Raw genomic sequence first — 21739 nt, forward strand, 5'->3', positions numbered from 1 at the left:
AACAAAAGAAACCGGTAACCAGGTTGGAGCCGCCAACGTCGGTACCGTGTCCCGGACCTCGTCCCCATCCAACCAGACAGTCGAGGGACTGGAGGCCGGGCCTTACGTCGGGGAGACTAGGGGCCACGCCCAGCCCCCCCCCCCCCCCCGCGCTGTCGCCGGACCCCGTTAGTCACCTGCACGCCGAGCCCTTCCTTCCTCCCAGCGTCCGGGACTGCTCGAGCCGGGCGGGTCCGCCCTTCTGGCCGCCGCCCCATCCGCTGGCCCCGCCGCCCGGGCGCCCCGTCCCGTCGCGCAGGCCACGCCCCCGGCCAGGCTCGCACTCTGATTGGTCCTCCTGCCGCCCCCGCCGCCGTTTGTCCCGGCGTCCTCGCCGCTCATTGGCTCGCTGGGGTCCTCCCAGGAAGTTTGAAAAAAAAAAAAAAGTTTTCTGGGCGGATGGAAGGGGCCGGGGCCGCGCCGCCGCGGAGGAGGGCAGAGCGGCGCGGCCGGTGGCCGGGAGGGGCGGCGGCGGCGGTCCTGCGCCGCGGAGCCCGGCCTCAGCGCCCCTTTCAGCTTCCTGCTCCAGCTCCCGCCGCCCCGGGGCGCCGCCATGACGGTGAGTGTCCCCGGCCGCGCCTCCCCGTCCCGCCCAGGACCGGGTCGACGGCTCCGGCGGCGCCGATCGGCCCCCCACCCCCGCCCGGACGGCCCCCTCCTCACTCTCCAGACGCGGCAAGACCCCGGAACCCAGAGGCGGGGAGACGGCCTGGCCCCCCGCCCCCCGCCAACCCCCGCCCCGCGAGCCGGGGCCCCCCGGGGAGATGGGACCTGTCCGCCCAGTCGGGGCGGATTCGGGGCCACCCTCTCCCCTCCCCGCAATCCCCGAGTTGAACACTCGATTTCCCCCGAGCTACCTGGCTCTGGGGCGCGGGAGGGGCGCATGTGAGCCTGGCCCGACTCGGGGTGGTCGTCGCCCAGGCTGGGAAGAGGTGCTTCCAGGCTTGGATGGGTCACGCTGACCCTAGCCTCGTCTGATAAAACTGGCCACCCATGTGGGCGCTGGCACCGAGTTAGGGAGTGAGGAGAGATGGAGGCTGGCCCAGAACCGCCCACCCCTTGGGCCGGGATCCCATCCTGGGGGGGGGGGGTCAGCAATGTCCTCAGGGGCCTGGGTCTGGACTGGGGCCTGGGACTGGGCTTGGGCCAGGCAGGCCTGAGGGTGAGGAGAGACTGCATGGTGGCAGGTGAGGTGTGAACTCTTTTTTTTTTTTTTGGTCGGTCGTAGGGCTTGAACTCTGGGCCTGGGCACTGTCCCTGAGCTCTTCAGCTCAAGGCAAGCGCTCTACTGCTTGGGCCACAGCGCCACTTCCGGTTTTCTGGTGGTTTATTGAAGATAAGAGTATCACGGACTTTCCGGGCTGGCTTTGAACTGTGATCCTCAGATCTCAGCCTCCTGAGTAGCTAGGGTTACAGTTGTGAGCCACCGATGCCCAGCTTGGTGTGAACTCTTAAGGTCATCAATACCTATACCTCACATCTGAATCCATTGTCGTCCCCCTCCCTATTTCACAGCCAGGTAAACTGAGGCTTGGGAAAGAGAACTGGTGAGTTTTCCTGAGCGTTCCCCATCCCCAGTTTAGGGAGAGCAGTAGCTCCTTTCCAGGTCGGTCTGGCCACCTGACTGTGTTGGGAGGCAGGAGTGGCACTGCTTTTGATCTCTGGCTGGTGTCCCCAGGGACACTGAGAGGAGGAGCAGGGTGTGTCTCAAAGTGAGGGGTGGCCTGTGCTGCTGAGGGGGTGTGGCTTGGGGGGCCCCCCACAGTCAGTCCCCATAGAATGTGATGACCTGGCTCTGTGGACTTCCTCAGCCTCCACACATCCTGCCACCTCCCTGCTGGCCCTTCCTGCTGTCAGCAGCCTCCCCTTCCAGGGCTGGGAACAGAGGGATGTAGTGGGGGGAAGGAGCTGAGTCAGTGTCCTGGGGCCAGGGGGAGGTGGTGGCATGGCCCACTGGCTTTCAGGTGGGTACCACCCCCATCAAACAGCTGGGGGAATCCTAGCTGTACTGAGATGAACTGACTGGCTGGGTGATGAGGTTGGCGCTGGGCGGGGCCAGCATTTATATCTAGGTCTGTCTCGGTTTGCTTTGTGAGGAAAGATAAGGAAAGTACACAGTTGCTGCTTCTGGGGCAGCCTGTGCTGAACAAGGGTTAGGCTGCTGGGCCCGGAGTGTGGGAGGTGCCAGGCGGACACTGCATCCCTCTGCTGGGAGGGGACTCCCCACCGAGGGTGTCCCATGATTGTAGGACTTTGTCGTGCAGAGGTGGACAGAGGAGGAGGGCAGACCAAGTGTGGACCCAGGCTATGTGGGGGATGCTGAAAACCCAGAGAAGGAGCCTGGGAAGAAAGGACTCAAGACCTGTGAGAGCGCTTTGGGGTTTGATTTGGGGGAAGAGGGGATGGGGAGTAGGAAAGGTTTTGGAGCAGAGAAGGCTCATGATCATCATTCACCACACTGAGTTCTTCCTAGTTGTCATTCAGACTGGATTCTACTCCAGTCTGGTGTTCTTCCTTCAGCCTTCCTCGCATCTCCTCCCTCCAGTCCATCTCCCTAAGCCCCGCCTCCTGAGCTCAGGGGTCTGCACTGAGCATGTGGCACAGGTGCTGGGACAGGTCACTGCTTAGAGGTTCCAGGGAGCTTTGACTTTGGGCTGGGCCTGGGGTCTGAATCTTCTTCCACCTTGTTTTGCCTGAGCCCCAGCATGCTTTGCTGAAGAGCCTGGTTACTCAGCCACTGTCGGGCATCAAATTATATACTAGGTCTCTTGTTTACTGTCTGTCTCAGGGCAGGGGCCACAGGACTTGTTACCTGGTTTTTGGTTCTTGAAAAGCACCTGACTTTAATGTGTGTGTGTGTATGTATATGAAGGGGAACTTTCTGTAAAGACTCCTTAACCACTTTCTGGGCTGGATCCTGGGTCCTGAACAGTTTGTGAGGAGGTTTTAGACAAGCTTGATGCAGCTGGGGCCTCTGCCAGGGTCCAGAAGAGCCGCTCCAGGGCTGCTGGTGGGCGGCCTGGGTAAGTACTGGGAAGGGGCCTCAGAAGTACAGTGAAGAAGAACTCATGGATTTCAGGCAGAAGGACACAGGTGTGACGTTGATGGCGTGTTGTGTGGTAGTGCTATGGTGTAAACAAGAGCCCCCCAGGCAGGGGGAGGAGAGGCCGACAGAGGAGGTGGAGGTGAGGTTCTATTTTTGTTTTGGAGTCCCCTGGAGCCATCCCTGGAGACTGAAAGCAGCCTTCTGACTCTCAGTGTTTTTGTGTAGCCAGGCTGTGTGTGTGTGTGTGTGTGTGTGTGTGTGTGTGTGTGTGTGTGTGTGTGTGTGTGTGTGTGTGTGTGTGTGTGTGTGTTGAGGGAGCTGTGGCCTGTGTGTGTGTGTGTGTGTGTGTGTGTGTGTGTGTGTGTGTGTGTGTGTGTGTTGAGGGAGCTGTGGCCATGCGACCAAAGTTGAAGGAGGCAGGGAGCCCCTGTGGGTGGCTGCCCTTCAGGGAAGAACAGAGGAGGCTGCTGCCCTGCAAATGCGGAAGAACAGGGGAAACAGCAATGTGAGATGCAGCAGACTTTTAGACCCTAGCTGTAGGTTCTTTTGACAAAGGGTGCCCCCCCCCCCATCCTGGGGGCTTCCACTCGGGGCCTAGGCACTGTCTCTTAGCTTTTTCACTCAAGGCTGTTGCTCTACCCCTTGAGCCAGGGCTCCAAATCCAGCTTTTTTTTGGGGGGGGGTCCGGTCATGGGGCCTGAACTCTGGGCCTGGGCGCTGTCCCTCAGCTCTTAAGCTCAAGGCTAGCGCTCTACCACTTGAGCCACAGCGCCATTTCCTGCCTTTTTTTTTTTCTTTTTGCTTATATGGTGCTGAGGAATCGAACCCAGGGCCTCAGGCTTGCAAGGCAAGCGCTCTACCACTGAGCCACCTTCCCAGCTTTTTTTTTTTTTTTTGCTGGTTAATTAGAGATAAGGATTGCACAACCTTTCCTGCCCAAGCTACCTTTGAATTGTGATCCTCAGATCTTGGCCTCCTGAGTAGCAAGGATTATAGGCATGCGCATGAGCACCTAGCAACTAGAGGGTTTTGAAACTGCTTTGGTGGTGCTCAGCGGTCGCCTGGTATGGCATGTCTGGGCTGTACTGGCCTTTAGAGGGTCATCAGCTGCTGTGTCTTGCCCTTTTGGCAAGCTGGGTCAGGGGGAAGCAGGACCCACAGCCCATTCGCCACATGAGGCAGTCAGGGCGCAGAGTAGCAATGGGACTTAGCCCTCCTGATCCTCCCTGCCATGAGCCGGAGCTCAGCCTCACCCAGCGGGGTTGGGTCCATAGCCTGACTGCAACATCTCATTTCTCTCCCCAGTCAGCCCAATGGGGCCATTCTGGACCCTCAGCTTGTCAGGGGCGAGGTTTGCCCCGAGCTCAGGACTGGAGATCAGGGAAGGGAAGCCAGAGGTGTTTATTCAACAGCTTGTCCTGAGGTGTTTCTAGGGGTTGCCGGGAGGGGGGTGTGGGGGTCCAGGCCCAAGGATCTGTGAAGCCAGACATTTGGCAGTCCTTACAAGCCTTAGCTGGAGACCTCCCTGGGAAGCTTTGTCGCAGGTGGGTGATGGCGGGCAGATAGACAGCAGACAGTACGAACACAGCCTGAGGGCTTCCTGGCTTGGCGTAAAGCCTGTCTCCTCCCTCAGACAGGTATGCAAGGGGGACTTGCCAGCCTGCCGAGCTCCGCCATTCTGGCGGTGGGCGGTTTGGATGTCCGCTCTGTGCCTGAGGAGGGCGGGTCAGGAAGGGTGGCCAGGTCAGGTGGTTCTGGTTTCAGGCTGTGGCCGCCCACCCCACTGAGGGAGAGCCACCAGCTCCCTCCACGCAACCAGACACCTTCGCCTGGTGAGGCCTCGATGTAGGCCCTGATAGGTGGGCTTGGAGCCATGGGAACAGGTGGCCGCCTCCTCCCTGCCCGCCAGCCTGGCCTGCTCCGCCACAGACCCGCAGGAGCTGGGACGGTAGAGGGACCAGACCTAGAGGAGAGAGGGGGCCCAGTGGACAGGGAGGGCCTGGAGGCTGGTGTCCTGCGGAGGGGCATAGGCAGGAAAATGCTGCGACGAGCAGCTTCTTTGTGAATCTAGGTGGGGGGGGGTAGACCATGTGGCAGCGGGGAGGCCCCAGGACCCGGGACTCTGCCCCCCTGAGCAGCACTCGAAAGGTAGGATCGAGGTGACATGTCCGTCTCCCGGGGGACCTAAGGATACCAGCCTCAGACTCTCCAGGGGCCAGGACTAGCTGGAGGGCCACGGAGGGGCGGGCACTGTTAGGGCTTATTCCAGTGGATCCAATGGGCCTTGTCATAGGAGACCTGGACAGTGTGCTCCAGGCTCCACCCAGAGCTCCCCTTGGCCTCCTCTCTCCCCACTCATGAGCTGGCAGGAGGGTGCTCGGACATCTGGGGTGTTTGTCAGCCATCCAGTCCGCCCTTTTGGCTCTCTGGATGTGGATGTTGGAGAAGGGGGCCAAGGCTGCCCAGTGGCTGGGAGCCCACTTGGCAGGGTGAGGGGAGGGTGTTCCTGGGCCCCTAAGTCCCTTCTATTGGTATGCTCAGACCTCAGTCTCACAGGGCTTGGAGCAGGACGGGTGATGTATTTCCTTCTGCCAGCCCAGGTGACCCCCCTGTGGGCCTGACCCATCTCTCTCCCCACAGCCCGATCTGCTCAACTTCAAGAAGGGATGGATGTCAATCCTGGATGAGCCTGGAGAGGTAGGAGGGTGGGAGCTGGAGGGGAGAGTTTGGCTGGCTCAGTGCAGGGCTTCTAAAGGCCCTGGCCTGTGAGCACCAGGTGAAAGCAAGCTTAAGGGAAGGTGTTCCTTGTCTAGTGGAAGGAACCGAGGGCGTGGCCGGATGAGTAGAGGACAGAGGCCTGGGCCCTCTGCTGAGCAGTCTGCAAGAGTGTGAGCCACAGGGTGGAGGTCTCCTGGCTGCCAGCACCCCTACCCTCTTTCCCTGCTGTCACCAAGAGCGGCCAGGTCAGACCACCTCATGACCCTGGCTAAGGATCCAAGGGTATGGGGCGCAGGGTACATGGAGATTGTCTGCCTTGACAGATGGCCAGGACCCAGCCTTGCGCTGGGGGTGTGGCCCAGAGCATGGACTCCGGAGGTCTCACCCAGGACACTTGGATGGGATCACAGCCTTCTCGAGGCTGGCCACAGCTGTGAAGTGGGCGTGGAGGTTAACCGTCAGGGAACAGAGTTGCAGCGATACTATGGACAGCTCAGCTCTGCCTCTCCAGCGTGTCTGTCTTCAGGACCGGCAGGGGCGGTGGATCTTTCACCCTTTTGGCTCTGCCTTTTTGGCTGCCAGGCTGGAGCCTGGGAGCCGAGCTGGCTCCCTGCCTCCCTAGCCAGGGAAGGTTGTCTCCTATCCCCTGCCTGCATGCGCCTGTAGCTCGGGTCTGCGTGCAGCCCGCATGCCAGGCAGGGCGCAGAGCCAAAGGGAAGCTCATTGTGTTTCCTGCCTACACCGCTGTATTCCCTCTTTATTTGCTCCAGCCCGCAGCCTTCCGTCCCTGCTGCCTGCCCGCCATCCCCTATGGCCGCTCTCCAGATGCGCACAAGGCCTGGCGCCCTGCCAGTGACCCCTTCCTGGCCTCCCCCACCCAGGGTCCCTGGAGGGCAGAGAGAGTTGAGGCCCCACCCAGAACTGGCCATTACTCATACTCTTTCATGGAGTTTTGGAATGTCCGAGCTGAAAGCGCCCTGGGCGTGCAAGCAGCCCAGCCCCCTTCCAGCACAGAAAGGAAACAGGGTCCACAAGTGTCCATTTCTTCCAGGCCATGCTGCACCTTGAGCCCTTGAGGCCCTCAGAGCTCATTCCAGCTCCTGAGAGTAACCAGGCGCCGGCGCTCACACCTGTAGTCCTACCTACTCAGGAAACTGAGGTCTGAGGGTTGTAGTTTGAAGCCAGCTCAGGCAGGAAAGTCTGTGAGATTCTTATCTCCAATTAAATACCAAAAAGCCAGAAGTGGACCTATGGATCAAGTGGTAGAGTGCCAGCCTCGAGTAGAAAAAGCTCAGGGGACAGTGCCCAGGCCCTGAGTTCAAGCCCGAAACCATTTGCCTCAGAGCCTGTGGCACATTGCAGTCAGTTGAAGCCTCCATCAGACACTCGATCCGCTTGGAGAGGGCCACCTGGTGCCATTGCTGTGCCAAGTGCTGTGTGACACCCATTGGGGTTGAGACTTCTAACTGCACTGGAAGGCTGGGAGGCTTTGTAGTCCTACTGTACTCAGAGAGGGGGAGACACTTGCCTAAAGGCCCACAGCTTCCAAGAGCAGTCACAACTCTCAAGGGAACTGTTGCATCTAGGTTCTTGGGTGCTGAAACCCTAAGTTCTCGGGAGGCAGCTGGAAAGAAATAGAAAGTATCATCCTTGCCTACTGGAAAACTTCCCATGTGCTAGAGGAAAGGAAACCAAGTACTCGCAGCAACAACAAATACCTTAAATGGCTTGCTGGTACAGGGGACTCCCAGGAAGGCTGGGTGACATGAAGTGACCCTGACAGTGGGCAGCCCTGGGCTTGCATTCCAGTGCAGCGAGTGGAGCCCAGAGGTAGGCCAAGCTCCTCATGGGAGATTAGGAGATCGAGCTGTTCACCGTCCCTGCCCAACCTCACCTGGAGCCCAAAAGCAAGCACTGAAGAAAGACCCCTAACTCCTGCATCAGGGATGGGCACGTTACGTTTTCTCAGGCTGAGTGTGTGAGTAGCCAGCATGCCCAGAGACTTCCACTTTGCCACCTTGCCACGAGCTCAGTCTGCACCCTAGGCCTCTTCGGTCCTCCTGTCTGGGAGATCTTTGTTCTTGACCACTGTGGCAATCCAGGGGGGCGCATGGGAAAACAAGATTAAAACGTGAGGTTCTGGCCCTCCCTAGAACTTGCAGTCCTAGGGGCCTAAGAGCATCAGCAAATCAGAGGAGGGTTCCTGGAGGACTGGGTGTGGCTGTGGAGAAGTCAACCCGGCTCACAGCTGCACCCTGGAGGCTCAGAGGGGAACTGCAGGGCCGTCCACTGACCCAGGAAGGTAGAATCACCCACCTGCCAGGCCCTCTGAGGTCTCCCACCATCATTCCCTCCCTCCTCTTGCTTACCACTTCCTCTCCTTCACAGTGGAAGAAACACTGGTTTGTGCTGACGGACTCAAGCCTCAAGTATTACAGAGACTCCACTGCAGAGGAGGTGAGGCCCTTGTCCCCCACGGGTGCCCATGGATTCCTGGAAGGGGCTGGGGCAGCGGGCCGGCCGGGGTCAGCAGAGCGGGCCCCCAGGGCTCATGTGGACTCTGGTGGGCCCTTCTGCTCTAGGCAGATGAGCTGGACGGTGAGATCGACCTGCGCTCCTGCACAGATGTCACCGAGTACGCCGTGCAGCGCAACTATGGCTTCCAGATCCACGTGAGGCTGTGGGGGGTGCAGCGGGAAGCGGAAGGGAGGGCCCAGAGCCCGTGACTCACTCATTCCCCAGACACCTGTCATCCATCAGAGGCGGGCCCCCGGGGAGGTCTGCTCTTGGGAAGCAAGCCCCTCCCCCCCATCCAAGTGGGAGGGAGTAAGAGGGCGGCCACATGTCCACCTACCCACGGGGTGCACTTGCAGACCAAGGACAACGTCTACACCTTGTCGGCCATGACCTCAGGCATCCGGCGGAACTGGATTGAGGCTCTGAGGAAGACCGTGCGACCCACTTCAGCCCCAGATGTCACCAAGTATGGGCTGGGCTTGGGCCTTGTGGGGGGGAGGAACTTACTCCCTCATCCCTGAGTGGGGTTCTGGGAACTCACCTGAGGGCCCTGCTGTACCTTTGTGGTACACGAGCATCCTGGGCCTTCACATTAAAATACATAGGCTTGACCTTCATTCCCCCCCTCCTTTTTTTGGAAAGAGTTGTGCCCCTGAGTCTAGGCTCTTCTGCCTCTGTGCCATGAGGCTGTGCCTGAGCTTGTACTAGGGAGAGACTTGGCAGTCTGGCTTCTGTGCTCCCCTCCAGGTTGGGGGCCTTTCCCTTCATTGTTGCCATGGTAGCAGATGGGGTGGGGAGTTGGTTACCCTATGACCACGCCCTCCAGGGGTGAGGTTTATAGCTGCTAGGGGGGCAGGAACAGAGTGTTGTACAGAAGCTGGCCACACCTGTGTGGCTTTGGCTTTGGGCCACTGACTTTTTTTTGTGTGTGTTGGTACTGGGGCTTGAACTCAGGGCCAGGGCACTGTCCCGTAGATTTTTCACGCAAGGCTGCTTAGCATTCTACCACTTGAGCCACAGATCTACTTCTGGTGTTTTGGTGGTTAGTTGGAGAGATAGAACCTCTTGAACTTTTTTGCTCAGGTTGGTTTTGAACTGCAATCCTCCAGATCTTAGCTTTCTGAGTAGCTAGGATTACAGACACGAGCCACCCATGGGCCCAGCTGTTTCATGCTTATTTTATTTTATTCTTATGCTAGTCCTGGGGCTTAAAGTCAGGGACTGGGCACTGTCCCTGAGGGGTTTTTTTGTTTTGTTTTCTCAAAGCTACTACTATACCACTTGAGCCATAGTTCCACTTCCAGCTTTTTGGTGGTTAATTGGAGAGAGAGTTTTGTGAAGTTTTTGCCCAGGCTGGTTTCCAACTGCAATCCTCCAGGTCTCAGCTTCCTGAGTAGCTAGGATGACAGGCATGAGCCACTGATACCCAGCTGTTACTTGTGTTTTTAAGAAGCAGTGCTTCCATTGGTACTTGCAAAGGGCCTCCTGGGTACTTTGCACACAGTGGCTCACTAAGACATCACATCTATGCCACGTGAGGAATTGTGCCAGCCAGGCTATGAGAAAGGAAGAGGATCCAGGCCTCACAGGCCCAGGGCTGGCAGGCGGTAAACTAGGCTGTGCCCAGAACCTGTTCCCCAAGAAGCTCTACTTCTCAGACTCTGGGCCGGGCTGCCCTGTCCTCTAGGGACACCTAGCACTGAGGCGGGGGGGGGGGGGGGGGGGGGGGGAGGGGAGGAGGGGAAGTGGGGTCGGGGGGGTGTCTCTCTGGAAGGGCTCCTGTGGGCGAGTGGACAAGGTCCCACCTGACACGGCTCTGCTGGCGCCCTAGGCTCTCGGACAGCAACAAGGAGAACACATTGCACAGCTTCGGCCCCCAGAAGGGCTCCCCAAAGGTGGCGGAGCAGCGGGCCGGCTCTGAGGTCATCGGCCGGAGCAGCCCTCGCAGGGTGGATGGGCCACGGCAGTCCCTGGACTATGTGGAGCTCTCCCCGCTGACGCAAGCCTCCCCACAGCGAGCCCGCACCCCAGCCCGCACCCCTGACCGCCCCGCCAAGCAGGAGGAACTGGAGCGGGACCTGGCCCAGCGCTCTGAGGAGCGGCGCAAGTGGTTTGAAGCCACGGACAGCGGGGGCCCAGAGACACCCACTGGGGAGGGGCCACGTCGGGGCCTGGGCGCCCCCCTGACCGAGGACCAGCAGAGCCGGCTCAGCGAGGAGATCGAGAAGAAGTGGCAGGAGCTAGAGAAGCTGCCCCTGAGGGAGAGTAAGAGGGTGCCACTCACCGCCCTGCTCAACCAGAGCCACAGCGAACGCCACACACCCTCGAGGGACAACCATGAGGCCCTGGAGAAGGAGGTGGGCCCCGGAGACGGAGGTGGGCCCCTGGCCCCCCAGCTCTGCTCCCGACCCTGAACCCAGGTCCTGGTGTTTGTCTTTTTTTTTTTTTTTTTGGTGCCAGTTGTGGGACTTGAACTCAGGGCCTAAATGCTGTCCCTGCACTGTTTTTGCTCAAGGCTAGCACTCTACCACTTGAGCCACAGCACCATCTCTGGCTTTTTTGGTAATTTATTGAAGACAAAGAGTCTCACGGACTTTCCTGCCTACGATTGGCTTTGATCTGTGATCCTTAGATCTCAGTCTCCTGGGTAGCTAGGGTGACAGGCGTGAGCCACTGGCACCTGGCGCCAGTTTATCCTCAAGTTTTTGTGCTGAAGTCTAGTGCTTTACCACTTGAGTCACAGCTCCACTTAGGGCTTTTTTTTTCTTTTTTTTTTGAACTTAATTGGAGATAAGAGTCTCAGACTTTGCCGCCCAAGCTGGCTTTGAACAGTGATCCTCAGATCTCAGCCTCCTACGTAGCTAGGATTACAGGTGTGAGCCACCAGTGCCTGGCTTGACATTTGTCCCACACACCTGTGGTGTTGGGACGCTCATTCCCTGTCTGATCGCTGTCCTAATTGTCAGGCCCTTTCACTTTCATTCCCTAGACCCTGCTGTTGTTTTGTTCTGTTGTTTTCTTTTTTTGGTCGGGGGAGGATCCAGTTATGGGGCCTGAACTCTGGGCCTGGGCACTGTCCCTTAGCTCTTTAGCTCAAGGCTAGTGCTCTACCACTTGAGCCACAGCACCACTTCCAGCTTTTTTCTTTTTTTGCTTATGTGGTCTGAGGAATCGAACCCAGGGCCTCATGCATGCAAGGCAAGCGCTGTACCACTGAGCCACCTTCCCAGCTCCATGTTCTGTTGTTTTCTTAGTTGTGCTCTTAATAACACCCAGGATGGGAAGTGGGAAGGGAAGGGAGACCATTTTTTGTTCATCTTTTACATCCCAAGCCTTGTCCAGAGCCTCTCAAGTCCCTTGACTCAAGCTATTCCCGCACTTCTCCTGGGCAGGCCTCCCCTCTGTCAATGACGGGAGGCTAAGTTCACAGGTGTCACACCTGCCTGTCATCCTGTGGTGGGTAATAGTGACAATGGTGTGCCGACCCTATCCCTGTCTTCTCTGGGCCAGAGCTATCTAGGTCTACGCCTGGCCATCTAGGAACCAGCCACACCAGCGCTCCTGCTCCACCCCCACTCTTGTGCTAGTTCTGGAGCTTGAACTCAGCATGGGCACTGTCTCTTAGCTTCTTCTGCTCAGGGCTGGCCCCCTTATCTCTTGAGCCACATTTCTGCTTTGATGGTTCATTGGAGATGAGAGTCTGATGGACTTCACTGTCCTGGCTGGCTTCAAACCACGATCCTTAGACCTCAACCTCCTGCGTGGCTAGGACGACACACATGAGGTTCCCAGCCCTTCTGTGAACCCCAGGAAAGCTGGCGTCGTAACCCTGTGAAGCTGGACAGCCACGTGCTACTCCTTACTCTGGGTCCTCACTGACCTGGGCTTCTCCTCTGCTAGGTCCAATCTCTCCGTGCGCAGCTGGAAGCGTGGCGTCTCCGGGGGGAGGCCCCCCAGAGTGCACCCAGACCCCAGGAGGACGGCCGCACCCCTCCAGGCTACATCTCACAGGTGAGGCTGAGGAATGTTCTTGGCGGTGGGGGGAGGGGACAGATTCCTGGTTGCTGTGTTGTCAGAAAACAATACTTTGGCATCCTTCCCTGTGTGCCAGAACCCGTGCGAGGCGTTTGACACACCCCTCTCACTCTCCCCACAGCTGGTGGGCGTGATCACGGTGCCCATTTTACAGACCAGGCCCCTGGGCGCTGAGGGCTCACGTGACTCGCCCGAGGGCACCCAGACTGCAGGTGTCAGAGGTGGGATTTGAGCCTGGGGTCGGCTGACTGCAGAGCCTGTGTGTGAGTCCCCGTGTGACATTGTGCAGTTGGAGCCCCTTCCCCCGCCTCATGGGGCGGGGGACTGGAGAGTTGTTCCCTGACACGGAGCGAGCCCGCCCAGGCACAGCCAGGAGCCCTGCAGGACGTGCAAGCCTTCAGTGGCCCTCGGGAGTGAACTCTGCCTAGGACAGCGCTTCTCAAGTGGGGGGCGGGGGTACTTTGTCCCCTGGGGACAGCAGCTATGTGTGGAAGCAATTTTTGATTGTCACAACTGGGACACTTGGTTTTCCAGAAGAAAAAAAAATGATTATGTGCGCGCACGCGCGCACGCGCGTGTGTGTGTGTGTGTGTGTGTGTGTGTGTGTGTGTGTGTGTGCGCGCACGCATGCGCACATGCGTGTGCTGGTCCTGGGGCGTGTATGCATGCGCGCATACATATTTATTTTACGTTTTACCAAGTGATAGATATTTAGTATATAATTGGTAGCTTTAAAATATATATACTATTCTTACTGTGCATTCCATGCAGCCAGTGGATTTCCCTCACAGCCTCTTTGGGATTTCCTGTTCTAATGTAAATGTGGATTGACATTTTTGTTTATGCTAATAAGTAAGGCGAGAAGTCAAATATGGAAACTTTATTAGGTCAATATTACGAGTGACCCCTTTGCTGAATTGGAGATCTTTTTTTTGTTTGTTTGTTTGTCTTTGTTGTTGTTTTTTTTGGTCAGTCCTAGGGCTTGAACTCAGGGCCTGAGCTCTGTCCCTGAGTTTTTCTGTTCAAGGCTAGCACTCTACCACTTTGAGCCACAGCGCTACTTCCGGTTTTCTAGTGGTTAATTGAAGATAAAGAGTGTCACAGACTTTCCTGCCAGGGTTGGCTTTGAACCTCTATCCTCAGATCTCACCTCCTGAATAGCTAGAATTATAGGCGTGACCCACCAGCACCGGGTCTCGGGTAATTGTATTTTATTGGATATTCCAGAGCATCCTATTAGTAATATTTCTGGGGGCTGGAGGTGTGCTCAGTTTGTAGAGCACTAGCCAATGAATGAAAGCATCTGGTACTGAATTTAAGTCCTGATCTCAGACCAAAAAAAAAAAAAAAGACTATTTCTGTAGTTTTTGTTTTTCTGTATGTTCTCTCATGACCATAGACTTAACACGTTTAAGCGTCAGCACATTCTCGTCACCTGCTTCTAAACAATCCATAAGACAATAAACCAACTTTCTCAATTCCCACTGTGTAAGCTCCCGTCATGGCTGACATCCAGCTACCCGTATGACATCCCTCAGCCAGGCTGGGGAAGAGTCTCACCCAGCCGTCCAGGGAACCACCTCAGGGACGGGCGGAATAATAAAATGCAATGAATAATCAGGGAGTGATACACTTTGACTATGTACGTACTACTTTATTTGTCATAGAACTGTAATTTTAAGTTTAGGAAGCAGCCTTGCTTAGCAGCCTGGTCACAAAATCGTGACTAATTTGACAATCACTTGTCTGCAGCCTATAGTACTCTGTTGTCCAAAGGAGAAAAGAATATCGGGGTTCCAGATGCTGTGCAGTGGGAGCCCTCTAGACATTCCCAGGGGTAGTGGGAGGTCCCCATGAAGGGGCTCTTTGGGAAGTGTATGTGTGCTGGGGCTGGGGGCTGCACTGCTTGTGGCCGGAGGTGGGAGGCGGGTTGGTGCTCATTGTGGAGCCTCCAGGAACAAGTCTGGTGCCACCGTCACGAAGTGGTGCTGGAAAAGCAGGGCTCAGGAGAGGGTAAGGCCCAGGCCTGAAGAACTGGGGCAAGGCCGAGGATAGTATGGGTTAGCAGGGCACTAGGACTTGGTGATGGCTCAGGAGGGCAGAGGAGGAGCTGACAAGGAGAGTTAGGAGATGAGGAGACCAGCCTTGGGGTCCCTGGGCTTGGGGAAGGTAGAGGAGAGGCCTCCCTTGAATGAGGCCTCTCAGCAAGGCTGGGCCCAGGCCACAGCCTGTGGCCAATGGATGGAGCCCTGAGGTCCTGCCCAGGGCTCCTGGGGTTCAGAGACAGTCTAGAGGCATCTCTCTCTGGGTGGGGCCACTTACCTGTGATCGGGGTGTTCCATCTTTGTTACTAGTAAAACCGGCTTTTGAGTCCACTGGGAAAAGGTTTCTGCCACCAAAATGGAACTTACAAAAGAATCCTGTGCTAGCCTGGTGCTGGTGGCTCACACCTGTCATCCTAGCTACTCAGAAGGCTGACATCTGAGGCTTGTGGTTTGAAACCAGCCCAGGCAGGAAAAGGCTGTGAGACTCATCTCCAATGAACCACTAAAAAAGCCAGAGGGGAGCTATGGCTCAAGTGGCAGAGCACCAGCCTTGAGTGAAAAAGCTAAGGAACAATGCCCAGGCCCTGAATTCAAGCCCCAGTACCAGCACACATACAAAAAGGAGTCCTGTGACTTCTTAACTTATAGATGGGGAAACAGGCTCAGAGGAAGGGTGTAACCTTTGAGCTCTAGGGAGAACTGGTCCCAGGTGCCCTGCTGGGGGCTCCAAAGGCTGTCAGCACAGTGCCAGGGTGGGCAGGGAGAGCAGATAGAATTGGGGAGGGGGATGGGAAGGGAGGAGGAAACAGCTTGAAAACTGGGATGGGGGCGTCCAAGAGGAGGAGCGGAGTCACGTACCCCCCGCCCCCAGCATGGGACGAGGCAACTGCAGTTGCTCTGGTCTGGTAGCTCAGGCTGTGGGGACCCCTCCTGCGGGTCTGAGGGCATCCGCACTGAATGGGGGTCCCTCACAGGGCTGGGGGACTGAGCAGGGGCTCCTCCTGCAGGGCTGTAGGTCACTGGGTGGGTGACACCCTCACAGGGCTGGGACACTGAGCGGATAACACTCACACAGGGCTGGGACACTGAATGGGGATCCCTCACAGGGCTGGGGACCCTTGTGCCACAATACAGCGGTGGAGGTGATTCTGGGGCTTTTCATCCTGGGACTTAAGCGCCGCCTTGGGCAGAAGGGCCCTTGCAGTCCAGTGCGGGGGAACTTCATTTCTTCATATACCTTGATGTGCATGTGAGAGGTGCGGCCAATATCAGGACACCTCTCTCCTCGGGAAGGTAGGTCAGAAGCAGCACCGGGCCAAGGAGCACTCTCTGTGGGTACCCCTCCTGCCATTACCCCCACCCCACCCCCATACCCCCCCTGCATAGCTCATCAGCTACTGTGTCTGCCTATCTGCCCTAGCCCTTTAAGGACACAGGCTTCCAATTTTATTTCATTTATTTTTGTCGGTCGTGGGCTTTTGCTCAAGGCTAGCACTCTACCACTTGAACCACAGCACTATTTCTGGCTTTTTCTGCCCATGTGGTACTGAGGAATTGAACCCAGGGCCTCAGGCATGCAAGGCAAGCACTCTACCCCTGAGCCACCTTCCCAGCCCATGGCTTCCAATTTCAAAGTGCCTTATTTATTTGTATTTGTTTTATTTTTGTGCCAGTTCTGAGGCTTGAACTCAGGGCCTGGGCATGGTCCCTGCATTGTTTTGCTCATGGCTAGCACTCTACCACTTGAGTCAGGGTTTTACTTTTGGCTGTTTGCTGGTTCAGTGGAGGTAAGAGTCTCACAGACTTTCCTGTCCAGGCTGGCTTTGAATTGCAATCCTCAGATCTGCTGCACCAGTTCCCGTGGTATACACAGCTATTTATCATCTTGCCCTTTTTTAGAAACCTACCACAGTCTGGCCAGGCTAACATGGAGGCACGGTTCACTTCTTTTTTTTTTTTTTTTAATTTTATTTGTGAACATACTGTACAGAGGGGTTACAATTACATGGGCAGGATAATGCGTACATTTCTTACCAAGCATTGCAGCCTCCTCCTTTGGTTTACCCTTCACATCCCTTCCCAGCCTCCCCCCTCCCCCCCATCCCAATCCTTCTCCTTCCCCCCCCCCCCCCCCCCCCACGGTTCACTTCTGTACCTTGCCTTCTCCACCATCTGCTTGTCCCTGTCCTGGGCTCCAGTCCACCCCTTCATCTTTGACGTCCCAAAAGCGAAGCCCAGCCCTACGGCACGGTGTCACTCTGACCTGCCTCGCCTCCTTTGCAGTCTTACCCTCCGCTTCCACTCCTCAGGGCCCAGATAGCCTCGGACAACTGCACACCTCCAGGGTCAGCTAAGGAGCAGCCTGAATTCCTTTCGTCCTGGAAGGTGACATAATCAGAGGCCCCAGGAGAAAGACGAGGGTGTCTTTGGGGGCAGTTATTCTGTCTCTCCCACCATAACAGATGTTAGCCCGATGTGTTTTGCTCTTGTGAATGGGAGCAGCCGCATGTACCGCCAGACGCCAGTTCTTCCCCCTACCTTCCTTATGCCTTTCCACAGGAGTCCACGCAGGCCACTCTGCCTGTGTTTTGGGGTTTTGTGTGTGTGTGTGTTTTTGGTCGGCGGGCTGTGGGGCTTGAACTCTGGGCCTGGGCCCTGTCTCTGAGCTCTTCAGCTCAAGGTGAGCGCTCTACTGCTTGAGCCACAGCACCACTTCTGGTTTTCTGGTGGTTAATTGGAGATAAGAGTCTCACGGACTTCCTTGCCTGGTCTGTCTTTGAACCCTGATCCTCAGATCTCAGCCTCCTGAGTAACTAGGATGACAGGCGTGAGCCACCAGTGCTCGGCTCTTCCTTTGTTTTGTTTCTTTGACAGGTTCTTTTTAAAAAAATCTTTTAAGTAGTTGTACAGAGGAGCTGCCGTTTAACAGGGCAGTTTATGAACACAGTGCATCCTGATCAGGGTCACCTCGTTCAAGGCTCCCGCCCAGTCTTCAGCTTCTCTGCTTTTGGACAGCTCCCCGGCGTCCTTCGTAAGGCTAGTCCATCACTGATCTCAGGATTCCCTGGGTAGACATTTAGAATGTTTTCAGTTTTTATTTGTTTTCCTGCCAACCTTGCCTTCGCAAACAACCTCATTTCTGAGTCCTCACACACACCACCTCCTGGGGCATGGCTATAAATCCTAGGAGTAGGCTGCTAGGTGAAGGAATAAGGTTGTTAAAATGTCAATTGGGTATGGTAGCATATGCCTAAAACCCCAGCATTCAGAGGCTGAGGCAGGAGGATCACAAGGGAGAGGCCAGCATGAACTGTACATAGTGAGACCCTGTGTCACTGTGTGAGTGGTAATGATGCTGCCACTGCCCCCAGGCCACCCAGGACAGCGGGCTCTGCCGTGGGCATCGTCAGTCTCAGGCATACTTGCCCCGCTTCTCTCCAAAGCCCTGTTGTGCATTGGCATCCATCTCAGCTCATTCACTAAGTACTTGCCACATGTTGTGCCCTGGCCTGAATGCCAGGCCTCAGCTGCGGTCCTGAGGGTATTATGGTCTGGGAGAAGCAGAACTTTGGAGGTAGGGAAGAAGCTTCCCAGAGACAGACGGAGCTGTCAGCTGAGCTACAGGTCAGGTGAATTAAGGAAGGAAAAGCATGCTCTAGGCCGGGTGGAATAGCATGAGCTAAAAGCTCGGAGGTATGAGTAAGCGCAGAGTTGGTTTTTGTGAGGTTGCTCGGGGGTGAAAAGCTGGGCAGGAATAGAGCGATGAGAGCCGACCATGGGAGCAGGCAGGGAGGGGGGCGTGCGGCACGCGGGAGGGTTGGAAGCAGGGGAGTGGGGTAGGGTTGTCAATGCAAAGGGTGGTGTGGCAGCAGGAGCAGGCTGGTGGTGCGGATCCAGCCTGGCCCCTGGGGAGCCTGCCCACAGCTCCTCCCCCTGGGGGGCAGTGAGGCACCTCCGTGACCCCTGGTCCCCGGCCCGCAGGAGGCCTGCGAGCGCAGCCTAGCGGAGATGGAGTCCTCACACCAGCAGGTGATGGAGGAGCTGCAGCGCCACCATGAGCGAGAGCTGCAGCGGCTGCGGCAGGAGAAGGAATGGCTGCTGGAGGAGGAGACGGCGGCTACGGCCTCCGGTAAGAACCCCACTCCAAGCTGAAGGCCCCCACCCCTGACTGCACCAGGAAGAGAGCCAGGCACCTGTAGCTCACCCCTGTGATCCTAGCTACTGAGATCTAAGGATCAAGATTTGAAGCCAGCCTATCTGGAAAGTCTGAAGCTTTTTATCACCAATTTAAAAGCCAGAAGCCCGGTGCCTGGGGCTCACGCCTGTCATCCTAGCTACTCAGGAGGCTGAGATCTGAGGATCGCGGTTCAAAGCCAGCCCAGGCAGCAATGTCTATGAGACTCTTATGTCCCAGAAAACCAGAAGTGGCGCTGTGGCTCAAGTAGTAGAAGTAGAGCTGTGGCTCAAAGCACCAGCCTTGAGCAAAAAAGTCAAGGGTGAGCACAAGACCCTAAGTTTAAGCCGTGGAACTGACACCAAGAAGAAAAAGAAGGGGTGGAAGTGTGGCTCAGTTGGCAGAGCACTAGCCAATGAGCACAAGTTTCAAGTACCGAGTTCAAGACCCAAATCTCAGACCAAAAAAAAAAAAAAGAAAGTGAGAATTCTAACACTTGTGGGCGGGGTGTCAACTGGGCTTAGAAGCTCCCAGAACTGGTTTTTGCACCTTCTAGAAAAGGAGAAACTGATATTGTAAGAGATTGCCCCTCCCCCATAGGTTGTGACTCCCCCTCCCCCCTGCAGCCACTGTGGGAGGGCCCACCTTAAACTACTCTCTGTTCACATGCTGGGGGAGTGGGGAGTGCTACCTCCCTGACCCCATAGGCCCCCCGCTGGGGAAGCTGGGGGGAGGGGAGAGGAGAGCCTGGCCCAGGCCTGGCTGTGTGCTTTCCCCATTTGCACAGGTGAAGAAGCCAGGCCTTAGGTTAGTGACACCACCCCGAGGTGGCACAGCTGGTGCCAGAGCCCAGAGCACTCTGGGTACAGAGCGGTGCCCTGAACACATCTGCTCTCCCAGTCAGAAGCTGGAAATGTGTATGACAGACAATTCCTTCCCTTCCGTTGGCCCCTCACACACCTGCCATGCACCCCCCCCCCCCCCCGCATGTCCTGTGCACCCCGAGGGGGTTGCAGGATGACGGAAAGTGTGAGAGAGGTCATGGGAACTGAGCCTGCTTCCTGCCCGTGCTGGCCGAGGGCTTCCTATGCTTGCACCTTTAGGCGCTTCTGTATTTTAGGGAGGTCACCCTGCCCCAGCTGGGTCCACGCCTGGATCACCCTGTAACCCAGCATGAAGGTTTCCATAGTGAACCTGGAAGTCCTACACACACAGAATAACAGAACACCTACAGCCTGGTGTCCCTTCCCTCAGGGAAGAGTGATGATAATTCCCTATTCAGTGTTCGGATTTGGGATTGTGGGTAAAACCCCAGAACAAGACTTAATCCTCACGATCACCCCCAGTGGTGTGAAAAAATACTCTGTTCTGGGCTGGGAAGGTGGCTCAGTGGTAGAATGCTTGCCTTGCATGCATGAGGCCCTGGGTTCAATCCCTCAGCACCACATAAGCAAAAAAGGCTGGAAGTGGCGCTGTGGCTCAAATGGTAGAGCACTAACCTTGAACTAAAGAGCTGAGGGACAGCGCCTAGGCCCAGAGTTCAGGCCCCAGGATGGACAAAAAAAAAAAAAAAAAAGATGGGGTAACACTTCTGTAAGAAATGTACTCACCTGACATATGTAACTGTAACATCTCTGTACATCAACTTTACAATAAAATAAAATTAAGTTAAAAAAAAATAATAGGGCTGGGAAGGTGGCTCAGTGGTAGAGCGCTTGCCTTGCATGCTCGAGGCCCTGGGTTCGATTCCTCCGCACCACATAAGAACAAAGAAAAAAGCCGGAAGTGGCGCTGTGGCTCAAGTGGTAGAGCGCTAGCCTTGGGCTGAAGAGCTGAGGGACAGCGCCCAGGCCCAGAGTTCAGGCCCCACGACCGGCCCAAAAAAACAAAAAAAAACTCTGTTCTGCGGGCACTGGTGGCTGGCCTGTAATCCTAGCTGCTCAGGAGGCAGCCAACCTGGGCAAGAAAGTCTGTGAGGGCTGGGAGGGTGGCTCAGTGGTAGAGCGCTTGCCTTGCATGCCTGAGGCCCTGGGTTCGATTCCTTAGCACCACATAAGCAAAAAGAAAAAAAGCCGGAAGTGACACTGTGGCTCAAGTGGTAGAGCGCTAGCCTTGAGCTGAAGAGCTGAGGGACAGCGCCCAAGCCCAGAGTTCAGGCCCCACGAACGGAACCCCCCCAAAAAAAAGAAAGTCTGTAAGACTCTTGAGGTGGTGGTCGTAGTGGTGGTCATGGGGCTTGAACTCTGGGCCTTGGCACTGGCCATGAGCTCTTCAGGACTAGCAGAAGAGCCCTACCAGAGGGCCCTGAAGGGGTCCTCCCAGGAGGCCCATCTGGCAGGGTCATTCTCCCATGATGGGCCCAAAGAGATTGAGTAATTCAGCCCTAAACTACTCAGTTCAGGACACTGCCTGGATTACGCTGGGCTACTAGTCTAGTCTGGTGCTCTCTGTACACTGCTTTCTGATTCTGTATCCACCTGTATACGTGGAGTCTTAGGGGAGGCACAGCTTGATGGTTCCAACCCCTCTCCAACTTTTCCACCTTTCTGCCTCCTCCCAGCCATTGAAGCCATGAAGAAAGCCTATCAGGAAGAGCTGAGCCGGGAACTGAGCAAAACACGGAGTCTCCAGCAAGGTCCAGATGGCCTCCGGAAGCAGCATCAGTAAGATGGCAATGGGGCCCCGAGTGTCTTGGCTAGGTCTGCCTTTAAGCCAGGGCCTGCTGCTCACCAGGGTACTTGAAAATTGAGGACTTGGTACTGAGGCCCTCTGCCTTGTATGCCTGTTTGGTTTAGTGTTCTATAGAGCTGGGTTGCGATGTCACTTTTCACCAGTAGGTGTCTCCCTGTTACTGCACAGTTCTGGAGTCCTGGGGCTGCCCTCCAACCCATGGTGGGCTGAGTCAGGTTGTGACCCACTCAAGGGCCAGCAGTGACGAGAGCCCTCTGTCCCCCTGTCCCCCGGGGAAGGTCAGACGTAGAGGCGCTGAAGCGGGAGCTGCAGGTGCTGTCCGAACGCTATTCGCAGAAGTGCCTGGAGATCGGCGCCCTGACGCGGCAGGCTGAGGAGCGGGAACACACCCTGCAGCGCTGCCAGCAGGAAGGCCAGGAGCTGCTGCGCCACAACCAGGTGGGCCCGGCCCCCATGGGGCTGGGGGTGGACATG

At 56.5% G+C, this 21739-nt stretch overlaps 1 protein-coding gene across 1 annotated transcript in view; it reads left to right on the plus strand.

The window, feature by feature from the left end:
• Window positions 1-21739, plus strand: part of LOC122119108 (TRIO and F-actin binding protein) — a 56513-nt gene that overhangs the window by 30837 nt on the left and 3937 nt on the right. Inside the window, exons 10-19 of the mRNA XM_042693051.1 lie at window positions 5726-5782; window positions 6802-6815; window positions 8167-8260; window positions 8386-8475; window positions 8677-8786; window positions 10152-10677; window positions 12221-12331; window positions 18382-18529; window positions 21135-21237; window positions 21544-21703. Coding sequence (XP_042548985.1) covers window positions 5726-5782; window positions 6802-6815; window positions 8167-8260; window positions 8386-8475; window positions 8677-8786; window positions 10152-10677; window positions 12221-12331; window positions 18382-18529; window positions 21135-21237; window positions 21544-21703 — 1413 coding nt within the window. The remainder of the gene's footprint in view (window positions 1-5725; window positions 5783-6801; window positions 6816-8166; window positions 8261-8385; window positions 8476-8676; window positions 8787-10151; window positions 10678-12220; window positions 12332-18381; window positions 18530-21134; window positions 21238-21543; window positions 21704-21739) is intronic.

This window comes from Dipodomys spectabilis, unplaced genomic scaffold, assembly GCF_019054845.1.
Source record: "Dipodomys spectabilis isolate Male_0828 unplaced genomic scaffold, ASM1905484v1 ptg000163l, whole genome shotgun sequence".
Lineage (NCBI taxonomy): Eukaryota > Metazoa > Chordata > Mammalia > Rodentia > Heteromyidae > Dipodomys > Dipodomys spectabilis.